At 38.2% G+C, this 10,967-nt stretch overlaps 4 protein-coding genes across 5 annotated transcripts in view; 3 read left to right on the top strand and 1 right to left on the bottom strand.

Moving 5' to 3' along the window:
• The window catches only part of LOC104705004 (CASP-like protein 3A1), a 1,094-nt gene extending 797 nt beyond the window's left edge, over positions 1-297 (top strand). The window contains exon 3 of the mRNA XM_010421000.2: positions 20-297. Within this exon, the coding sequence (XP_010419302.1) occupies positions 20-297 (278 nt within the window). The remainder of the gene's footprint in view (positions 1-19) is intronic.
• LOC104781188 (CASP-like protein 3A1) lies at positions 686-2,633 on the top strand. 2 transcript variants are annotated; one of them, XM_010505800.2, is made up of 2 exons: positions 686-980; positions 2,113-2,633. In XM_010505800.2, the coding sequence occupies exons 1-2, from the start codon at positions 718-720 to the stop codon at positions 2,465-2,467; spliced, it is 618 nt and encodes a 205-aa protein (XP_010504102.1). In that variant the 5' UTR covers positions 686-717; the 3' UTR covers positions 2,468-2,633. The 2 variants fall into 2 exon arrangements, with proteins under 2 accessions (XP_010504102.1, XP_010504093.1); XM_010505791.2 differs by lacking the exon at positions 686-980 and adding an exon at positions 1,731-2,024.
• LOC104781179 (probable inactive ATP-dependent zinc metalloprotease FTSHI 2, chloroplastic) lies at positions 2,811-6,945 on the top strand. Its single transcript, XM_010505782.2, has 11 exons — positions 2,811-4,277; positions 4,388-4,560; positions 4,734-4,835; positions 4,921-5,085; positions 5,207-5,347; positions 5,556-5,714; positions 5,814-5,899; positions 5,983-6,061; positions 6,188-6,310; positions 6,384-6,440; positions 6,536-6,945. Exons 1-11 carry the CDS (start codon positions 2,948-2,950, stop codon positions 6,749-6,751), a joined length of 2,631 nt encoding a protein of 876 aa, XP_010504084.1. The 5' UTR covers positions 2,811-2,947; the 3' UTR covers positions 6,752-6,945.
• On the bottom strand, positions 8,496-9,545 carry LOC104781169 (ethylene-responsive transcription factor ERF036-like). Its single transcript, XM_010505776.2, has one exon. The coding sequence runs from the start codon at positions 9,433-9,435 to the stop codon at positions 8,734-8,736; it is 702 nt and encodes a 233-aa protein (XP_010504078.1). The 5' UTR covers positions 9,436-9,545; the 3' UTR covers positions 8,496-8,733.

Here is a 10,967-nt window from a genome sequence, read left to right as displayed (position 1 = left end):
CGGTCTGATGCACATAAAGCGCTGAACAAAGGTGGGATGATGATAAACGGAGTGGTAATAGTAGGAGTGAAGCCAGTAGACCCGATACAGAAGCAAGCGTTAAACGAGAGACTCAACAACCAAGGATTCACGCCTCTACCTCCACCATTATCCACCAGAGACACTGCTCGACCCTCATCTCGTCTTCAGTACTTGCAAAACGGTAGCGCTTTCTCCCCTCAAACCAGCGGTGGTGCTATGGCCTCCCCATCGAGGTCGATGGTCGCAAAGGTCTACGACTTGATGTTCGGTGTTTAAAGCTTCTTTGGTAGTCATTTCCCTAGTGGCTCATCTATACACAAGATTACTTGAAGTTTTTGAGAGCAGAGTGGGTAGGTAAATTTAGAGCGTGATCAAAATTCAAATTGTGAGAGGTGTTTTCCAAAAATTGTCTTTGTATTGACCGACAGCTAAAATTCAGTACAAATCTGATTAAGAAATATAAAAAAAAATCTTCTCTTCTAGCTGTTTTATTGTTGTTTGTATTTGAGCAGACTGAGGTCATTCCTCGTGCAGAACGAACACTGATTACATAGACCTCACCTGAGAAGCCTCACGGGAAGTGTTTTGAACTTCTCACTATAAAGCTAGCCACGTGTCTATCATGTTAAGCTTATAAATCCCGTCTGTGGCGTGGCGTGGCTCTCGTGTAAATTAATTACATATTACAAACTCACAATGGCGAAAGCAGCAGAGCAGAAACAAAAGTCGACCGTTGTGACTGAAGAAAAGAAGCTTGATATCCGCGACGTGGTGCACACAGCCACCACTTACGGCAGAAGACGCAATGACGTGGCAATGGTTGCGCTAAGAGCTATGTGCATGGCTGTATCGGCGGTTGCTGTGACGTTAACGGTGACGGCACGCGAGACTAGCATGACCACTCTCTACGGTTTCGAGTTTCAGCTCCACGCCGTTTGGTCTCTCTCAGATTCTCTAATGTAAGCCAAATTCNAGCTAAAATTCAGTACAAATCTGATTAAGAAATATAAAAAAAAATCTTCTCTTCTAGCTGTTTTATTGTTGTTTGTATTTGAGCAGACTGAGGTCATTCCTCGTGCAGAACGAACACTGATTACATAGACCTCACCTGAGAAGCCTCACGGGAAGTGTTTTGAACTTCTCACTATAAAGCTAGCCACGTGTCTATCATGTTAAGCTTATAAATCCCGTCTGTGGCGTGGCGTGGCTCTCGTGTAAATTAATTACATATTACAAACTCACAATGGCGAAAGCAGCAGAGCAGAAACAAAAGTCGACCGTTGTGACTGAAGAAAAGAAGCTTGATATCCGCGACGTGGTGCACACAGCCACCACTTACGGCAGAAGACGCAATGACGTGGCAATGGTTGCGCTAAGAGCTATGTGCATGGCTGTATCGGTGGTTGCTGTGACATTAATGGTGACAGCACACGAGACTAGCATGACCACTCTCTACGGTTTCGAGTTTCAGCTCCACGCCNAGTACAAATCTGATTAAGAAATATAAAAAAAAATCTTCTCTTCTAGCTGTTTTATTGTTGTTTGTATTTGAGCAGACTGAGGTCATTCCTCGTGCAGAACGAACACTGATTACATAGACCTCACCTGAGAAGCCTCACGGGAAGTGTTTTGAACTTCTCACTATAAAGCTAGCCACGTGTCTATCATGTTAAGCTTATAAATCCCGTCTGTGGCGTGGCGTGGCTCTCGTGTAAATTAATTACATATTACAAACTCACAATGGCGAAAGCAGCAGAGCAGAAACAAAAGTCGACCGTTGTGACTGAAGAAAAGAAGCTTGATATCCGCGACGTGGTGCACACAGCCACCACTTACGGCAGAAGACGCAATGACGTGGCAATGGTTGCGCTAAGAGCTATGTGCATGGCTGTATCGGTGGTTGCTGTGACGTTAACGGTGACGGCACGCGAGACTAGCATGACCACTCTCTACGGTTTCGAGTTTCAGCTCCACGCCGTTTGGTCTCTCTCAGATTCTCTAATGTAAGCCAAATTCAAATTTCATAGTAAATCATAAATGTAAGTGAACAAGTGTGACAATGTGACATATTTATTTGAATGCTTTAAACAGATATCTAGTGGTGGTTTCATCTGCGACGGTTCTTTACTCGTTGGTCCAACTTATCACAAGCGGAACAAGACTGATGAAAAGATCTCCCGTGATCCCGACAAGAACACAAGCATGGTTTTGCTTCATTGCAGATCAGATATTTGGATACGCGATGGTGAGTGGAGGATCCGCGGCTTTAGGAGTAACGAATATGAACAGAACAGGAATCAGACACATGCCTCTTCCAAACTTCTGCAAATCTCTTGGTTTCTTCTGTGACCATCTCGCATTCTCCGTCGTCTTCTCATTGTTCGCGTTTCTCCTCCTCGCCGCTTCTTCTGTTCTCGACGTTCTCCGTCTCTCACGCGACCGCTAGAAACAATAGTTACTGTTTTACCCTTTTGTAACTTTCCTTCCATCGTCTTGTCCGATGTTTTTTTTTCACCATTACAATAATTATTTATGTTATGTATTGATTTTTGGAATTGTTTTGTTTCAATCGATGTCAGCTAAAAACTTCGAATTCCAAAGTTGTTTTGAAATTATGTTGACCAAGTTCCTTTATAAACGACAAAGTAAATAATTCAAACTAATTTCCGCGTCCCGATTTAGAGAACGCCTTTTTTTCGCGGCTGGATTTAAACGTTTATGAGCTAAATGGGCCTATTGGGCTTTCTTTAAAAAGTCATTTTAAATTACCAAACTGTTTCTGTATTCTCTCTGTTTCTTCTATCCCATCCCTTCGCCTGAGAAATGAAGCTCTTCTATACGTTTTAATGGCGATCTCGACTCGCTTGGTTTATTGTAATTCACTTCTTCTAAGTTGAATTCTTCTTTCCTTCAATCGAACTACATCATGGCTTGTCGTTTCCCTCTGCATTCGTCACCACCTTCTCAATTCCTTTCACCGGAGAACCGTCAGAGATACCCTAGAAATTACCCTTCAATTTCATGCCAAACCAATTCAGCTACGAACGATGTTCATCATGATAGCGAAGAGAAAGAGAAATCCAAATCAACCCAAGTCAATCTTCTCGCAATACCCATCACTCTCACTGTAATCTCCGCTTCCCTGGCGCAACCGTCACTCGCAGCGGCGAAGGTATCAGAGAGAAAGAGAACTCAGAAGAAACCTCAGGAGGCTTTAACTCTTGAGCAGCTTAAAGCTTGGTCTAAAGACCTTCCTGTAGTTTCGAATCGTATACCTTACACTGACATTTTGAGCTTAAAAGCTGAAGGTAAGCTTAAGCATGTGATAAAGCCTCCTAATTTAACTTTGCGGCAAAAGGTAGAGCCTGTGTTAGTTGTTTTAGAGGATTCTAGAGTATTGAGGACTGTGTTGCCTTCTTTGGATGGTAATAAGAGGTTTTGGGAGCAGTGGGATGAGTTAGGGATTGATGTTGCCTGTGTTAATGCTTATACTCCTCCGGTTAAGAGGCCTCCTGTGCCGTCTCCTTATTTAGGGTTTTTGTGGAGAGTGCCTGCTTATATGTTAACATGGTTTAAGCCAAAGAAGGAGTCTAAACGTGCTGCTGAGTTGAAGAAAATGAGGGAGGGTTTCAAGAGGGAGAGGAAGGAGGAGCTTGAGAGGATGAAAGAGGAAAGAGAGATGATGGAAAAGAGTATGAAGGCGCAGAAGAAACAACAGGAGAGGAAGAAAAGGAAAGCTGTTAGGAAGAAGAAGTACGAGGAATCTTTGCGTGAGGCGAGGAGAAACTATCAAGATATGGCGAATATGTGGGCGAAATTAGCTCAGGATCCTAATGTGGCTACAGCTCTTGGATTGGTGTTCTTTTATATATTTTATCGTGTGGTGGTGCTTAACTATAGGAAGCAAAAGAAGGATTATGAAGATAGGTTGAAGATCGAGAAGGCAGAAGCAGATGAGAGGAAGAAAATGAGGGAGTTGGAGAGGGAGATGGAAGGTATTGAGGAAGAGGATGAGGAGGGTGAAGAAGGAACAGGTGAGAAAAATCCATACTTACAGATGGCAATGCAGTTCATGAAATCAGGCGCACGTGTGAGAAGAGCATCAAATAAGAGGCTACCTGAGTATCTGGAGAGGGGTGTGGATGTGAAATTTACAGATGTTGCTGGGCTTGGGAAGATTCGTCTTGAACTCGAGGAGATCGTTAAGTTTTTTACTCATGGAGAAATGTACCGTAGGAGAGGTGTTAAGATTCCAGGTTCGATGTTGCGACAAATTCTGTTTTTCCTTAAATCACCAAGTATTTGGTATAAACTTATATATCCTTTTGCTATTTGATCATCTCTTCAATATTGTGTTTTGCTTTAGGTGGTATTCTTTTATGTGGGCCTCCTGGGGTGGGAAAAACTCTACTGGCAAAAGCTGTAGCTGGCGAAGCAGGAGTGAATTTTTTCTCTATCTCTGCATCTCAGTTTGTGGAAATATATGTTGGTGTCGGTGCTTCTCGTGTCAGAGCATTGTATCAGGAAGCTAGAGAGAATGTGAGTCTTGTAACTTTGCTTACAAGTGTTGGTCGTGGAACTTAAATCTCACCTTCAGTTTCATTTATCAGATAGTAAAGAAATACCTCTGGGTTCATTTTCTGATGATTCTCATTGTATAATGAGGATTCAGTCTTTTTCCAGATGCTAATATAAAGGTGGTCTCTCTGCAGGCTCCATCTGTGGTCTTCATTGATGAATTAGATGCTGTTGGAAGGGAGCGTGGTTTAATAAAGGGTTCTGGAGGACAAGAAAGGGATGCCACTCTCAATCAGGTTCCAGATATTTTAGATTGCGTGTAATAGTCTTCTTCGTTTTTCTAAGGGTGAAACTTTTATTCGTTTTTTGTGTTTGGTACAGCTCCTTGTTTCTTTAGATGGTTTTGAAGGAAGGGGAGAGGTCATTACCATCGCTTCCACAAACAGACCAGATATTCTAGATCCTGCGCTTGTGAGGCCTGGAAGGTTTGACCGCAAAATATTTATCCCTAAACCTGGTCTTATTGGACGGATGGAAATTTTGCAGGTAATGACTTGGCGTATGTGTTTTTGTATTCTTAAACTTGTAAATTTGCAAAGTTCTTCCGCTATGTAGAGTTTTGTCCTTCGGTTCAAAGCTATATCTTTGTTTTGGTTTTGCTGTTTAGGTCCATGCTCGCAAGAAGCCAATGGCTGAAGATTTGGACTATATGGCAGTTGCTAGCATGACAGATGGCATGGTTGGAGCAGAACTTGCCAATATTGTTGAGATAGCAGCAATTAATATGATGCGTGATGGAAGAACAGAGGTGAGATCAATATTTTTAGTTCGAATCGTATCTGCTTTTGCTTTTGGATGGGTTTGGTTTCGAATGTTAGGATCGTATACCAATGGATTAAGCTCTTGGGCGTTGTGCTAGAGAAGCAGCTTAGGCTAATAATAAGTTGAAAAGTTTATTTTTAATACCAGCGAGTAAAAGACTGAGAAATTATATATTCTCTGTAACTCTAATGCAGTTAACAACAGATGATTTGCTTCAAGCTGCACAAATAGAAGAAAGAGGAATGTTAGATAGAAAAGACAGAAGCTCCGAGACATGGCGACAAGTAGCTATAAATGAAGCTGCTATGGCTGTTGTAGCAGTGAACTTTCCTGATATGAAGAATATAGAATTTGTAAGTTTCTAAAATCTTTTCCCTTCAAACCCCCCTTACTACATTGAAGCTTTAATTTTCTGTTATGCCGCACTGTGACATTTCGATGGCTTTGACCAGCTGACAATCAACCCTAGAGCTGGTAGAGAATTGGGTTATGTCCGGGTGAAGATGGATCATATCAAATTTAAGGAAGGGATGCTTAGGTTTGTGGCTTTAGTAATACAGCTTTACTTTCCTGTGGTTTCTTTACATTAATCCAAGTCCTTCTATGGTCTACTATATGCAGCCGACAATCCATCTTGGATCATATAACTGTTCAGTTAGCACCTCGAGCTGCAGATGAACTATGGTATGGTGAGGATCAGGTGAGAGATATGTTTCCCCTTAACCATGACACTGCATCAGAAACTTCATCTAGATATGATCTGTGATTTTACTTTTCTCCAGTAGTGTTTTTAAGTAACCAATCTTTGCTAATGGCCTTGTTCCAGTTAAGCACGATATGGGCTGAAACATCGGATAACGCAAGGTCAGCTGCTCGATCATTGGTTCTCGGTGGTCTTTCTGATAAGCATCATGGCTTGAATAACTTCTGGGTAGCTGATCGAATTAACGTAAGGCCACAAGTTGTTGTAGTTGGTTCAATATTCAGAAACAAATATCATCTTTGAATACTTGGATTTTCAGGATATTGATACGGAGGCATTGCGGATATTGAACATGTGTTACGAGCGTGCTAAAGAGGTAAAAAAGACTTCTAAATCGACTAAAACTGTATTACAGCATTCTCCTTTTATATAGGCTCTCTTTAATATAATTAAACAAAATGCATGCACCAGATTCTTGGAAGGAACCGGACGCTCATGGACGAGGTGGTACAGAAACTGGTTCAAAAGAAAAGTCTTACGAAACAAGAATTCTTCACTCTTGTTGAGCTCTATGGCTCCATTAAACCAATGCCACCAAGCATCCTTGAACTCAGGAAAATCAAACGGATTGAGCTTGAAGAGACAGTGATGAAACTGGACATGACTACCGCGAAAAACAGTTCATAAGATGAAAGAGAGACACAGTTTGTGGCAAACAACAAACATCATTATCAAAACCAATTAGAGAGGCAATGAGATTGATCTTTTGTTTTACATTTCCTCTGTAATCTTAGTGTATGGTTAGATAATTCTTTGAGCTTCAATAAATAATTCCCATTCCTCATCCATATTGAAAGAATGGTCAACTTTTAATTGTTTGACATACTGTCACGAAAAAGTTATGTAAAGCATGGACCTAATTAATTTAGAAAGGAACTGAGAGACATTGAAAAATGGCACATGGTAAGGTATGATTTTGTGGATATATTTTAGGTGAAATAGCAAAGTTGATGAAAATCAAAATCAAGTAAAGAGTCCATAGGTTGGTCGATAAACACACAAAACTATTTGATTATATTACAAGGCAGATAACATTTGACTTGCAAGATTTGACAACTAAATGATATTTACGTATTACCAATTTTAATTCTTTTTATTAATTTTTTTACTTAACCTCCTTATTGGTCACCTTAATGGCTTAGTCTCTATTATTGATGCCCACCCACCCATCTCATTTTTATTTACATTTTTATCAAAGGGACTTCGAGAAGTAAGCACGAGATAATGATTCATATAGTTTTGTCATATTAAAATAATCTCTGTGAATAGTTTCAACACGATTCCATTGGGTTCTTTGTCTTTCTCATATTATTAGGTGCCAAAGGTTTATTAAATCTTATTATACAACGGTAGAAAACATAAATTGAATTCGTCAAAAGAAATTGACAAAAACAAAAAGAGGTCCACAACGGCAATATTTGACTCTTCTCCTCTTCTCTGGTTGCTCGTTTTCAGTTAAATTATATATTTAAACCAAAAATAAACACGTTCAAATACTAAATAATTAAAAATTTATATTTATAGTCGTGTTTAAGAAGACTAATAATAATATACAAATTTAAAATAAAAGAGATATTTGAAAATGGAACTTGAACTGTAATCCCACCTTTTATGAAAATCAAGTGCGTTTTTTACTTTTTTTTTTTTAGTTTGAATTATTCGTTTTATATTATCTTTTGGCCAATTGTGTCATTAGTTTGATAAAAACAAACGAATACAAGAATTTAGTATGAGTATAATATTCTACTATGGGTGGAACCCGTGACCCCAAAAAAAACCAAAACAAAACTACTTTATCCGTTATAGTTCTGTTGGTTGGAATAAGAGATTGAACTTTTTTATCCACTGTGTGATTCTACGTTGGTTGTAATAGCAGAGGAGCTAGTTCATTTTTTTGACAAACATTGAGTGATACGATACCAAAGAAAAGCCAAAATATTTTATAAGTAAATTAAATGACCGGACGGTGTACCTCGTTGGAATTAATTTTAGCGTGTTCTATAATGCATTCTCTCGTATAACTAATCACTACTATAATTTATGTTCCAACCTAAACTCTCACAGTTACCTAACTATAATAGTATAATTTTCTTGCTTATACATGCTTAGAGATAATAGTCTTTCAATCTTGTAAATTGGAAAGTAATTTTATACCAAACTTATGAACATTTTATTAGTTTTAGATTCGAACTCTTTCTTCACAATATTATAAAAATTTAAAATATCTATAACACGTGAGTCAGCATTGGAGAAGAGAACAGGGTCAATGACTGGTGAGAAAGAAACAAAGAATGACCATTGACTCTTTTAAGAATTTATACGTTAAGAAATGAGTAAAATAACATTTTGGTTTTGTTAATTCACATGTACGTACTACAAGAACATTGCGTGAGGATAGTTACAAATTTCCAAACTAACGATGATTGTATGATATATATTACACATATACATAGGTATATTTTACAATAATTGTTTACTATAGACACTAAAGCCCTTAGCCTATGTTACAACTTAGCCAAGTACTACGTATCGACCTATCCCATACGAAAAAAACAAATGGTATAATTATTATCTATGACAGCAATATAATTAACTAACGTAATTAGTGATTAATTAATCAGTTCCGTATGAGGAGAAAAGCTCCATAACTCCACGAAATTAAACTCTGAGATTTCTTCGTAAAAATCCATAACCGGAGGATACACCCAACAATCCAACGGCTCAGAGTAAGCCAGATCATCACGTGACGTCACGCTTCCGTCGTACCTCCCCTCTTCGATGTTAGGCAACTCCACGATCTCCTCCAGCCTCTCCTCCTCGGACGACTCTGACGGCCGCGGCGGTGCTTCCGAGGAAGTCTCTGTCTCTGTCTCTGACGTTTTTCCTTCGACCACCATGGCGGCTGCTTCAGCGGCGGCTGCCTGAATATCCTGCGGCGAAGAAGACACCGGACGAGGGAAGAGAGAAGCAAGCTCAGGGAAATTTATGACCGCGGAGGAGCCTTTGATGGTGAGAGCAGCGACGTCGTGAGCACGCGCCGCCATGTCAGCGGTGGCGAAAGTGCCGAGCCAGATACGAGTTTTCTTGCGAGGTTGTCTGATCTCAGAGACCCATTTGCCCCAGCTCCTCATCCGTACGCCTCTGTACACAGGATGCTTAGGAGATGAAGAAGAAGTTGAAGAAGAAGTGTCTCTTCGTCTCTTTCTTGTGTTCTTTTCAGACAAGTGGGTGCTGCTTGTAGTAGTAGTAGTTGCATCAGATTGGTCCGATGACGATGATGTTGGTGATGAAGAGCTGTTGAGTGACGACATTTTTTGTACTCTTTTGTTCTGAGAAAAAGAGAGAGAGAGAGAGATAACTTGTACTTCTTCGTCTTGTTTGTGTGGATGTGAGACATGTTGATATTTATAGACTGCACATCTCATATGAGCTTCAATTCCTAGGTTTTATTTTCTAATAAAAAAAAACACAACACGTTGTTTTCTGGTAAAAGCAAAAAAAAAAGATTTGTTTTCTGGTTTTAATTATTATAATCGTACATATAAAGCAAAAAAAAAAACAATTATAGTAATATTGTACCATTGGAGAATATTTTTCATATTATGGTCAAAACTTACAATCATACCAAATTAGACTCTTCAAACTATATAGAAATGTTGAACTTAAAAAAAAAACAGCTATATGGAAAATTAACAACAACAACAAAAAAACAATTATGAATATTTTTTTTTTGCGTTCAGTAATGATTTCAGATAATCATAGATGGTTCTTTTCTTTTCTTTTTTGTCAACAAGTAGACTATTTCTGATTTCAAAGGTTATATAATTGGGTGGAAGTGTGTCAAACTATCAAAGAAAATAAAAATACAAAATTTGACTAATGCAACCAGACGCTCCATTTTAAGTGATATTTAGCCTACCCGTCTTTCAATTACCATGAAGCTCAAAACAATAGTGATATTTTAGCTACTACTATTACTTATATAAATTTGTATTTTTTTCATTTATATTACGATTCATGCCAAATTCCCAATAAAGAATAAACACAAAAGATTCATAGAAAAGACAAAGTTTTTTAAAATAAAAGATTCACCAGAAGAGATCTTTTCTAACTTTCTAATTATATAAAATCTCAAAGTGTTCCATTCGTTTCCCTATTCGAGAGAGACGTTCGAGAGTCTTAAGTTACTTTGCATGTCACTATCAATCTGCCCGTTGAGGCATTTTATTTTATTTTATTTTTATAAACACAAATCGGAACCACAAAATCTTGTAAATTGGATTTAAATTTTGAGGATGTCATTCATCATTTTCCCGTTGCCACTTTCTGAAAGTGAAAGACAATAAAAGTAACTTTCACCACATTTTTTAATCCTTTTGCTATCTTTACCGTTGGTAAAAGTAATCATAAAAAAAGAAGCACTCTTATCAAACTTCATGTCAAAAATAAAATCAAATAACAAGCACATAATTTTGTATCCCATTAATCCAAACTCTTTAGATTACCTAATTAAAGAAATTAATAGTTTTTTTTTATATATATATCTGAATTCAGATTAATCAACAGTTTTTTTTCTTTCTTATCGTAAGAAAATATATATCTACAAATGCAAAACTATTGATGAATGAATTGAATCTATCCTAAGCTTTAATAAGTAACACGCTAATTTAAATGAACAAAAGAGCATAACAGGCAATGCTGAAAATATGGAACAAGTCTAACGTGTGAGAAAAATTAGCTTACTGCAGCAACTTAGATTAGATCACCCTTATTTTATTACATAATAAATCCAACAATTTGGAGATATTGTAAAAACTAAACCGGACATCACGAGGAATCAAAC

This window comes from Camelina sativa, chromosome 1, assembly GCF_000633955.1.
Source record: "Camelina sativa cultivar DH55 chromosome 1, Cs, whole genome shotgun sequence".
NCBI lineage: Eukaryota > Viridiplantae > Streptophyta > Magnoliopsida > Brassicales > Brassicaceae > Camelina > Camelina sativa.
This window is presented reverse-complemented; position numbering and strand designations above follow the sequence as displayed.

Coding starts and splice junctions, on each gene's coding strand:
- LOC104781188 (XM_010505800.2), top strand. CDS start 718: ATGGCGAAAGCAGCAGAGCAGAAACAAAAGTCGACCGTTGTGACTGAA. Junction 981..2,112: donor TCTCTCTCAGATTCTCTAAT/GTAAGCCAAATT, acceptor TGCTTTAAACAG/ATATCTAGTGGTGGTTTCAT.
- LOC104781179 (XM_010505782.2), top strand. CDS start 2,948: ATGGCTTGTCGTTTCCCTCTGCATTCGTCACCACCTTCTCAATTCCTT. Junction 4,278..4,387: donor GAGAGGTGTTAAGATTCCAG/GTTCGATGTTGC, acceptor GTTTTGCTTTAG/GTGGTATTCTTTTATGTGGG. Junction 4,561..4,733: donor ATCAGGAAGCTAGAGAGAAT/GTGAGTCTTGTA, acceptor GTCTCTCTGCAG/GCTCCATCTGTGGTCTTCAT.
- LOC104781169 (XM_010505776.2), bottom strand. CDS start 9,435: ATGTCGTCACTCAACAGCTCTTCATCACCAACATCATCGTCATCGGAC.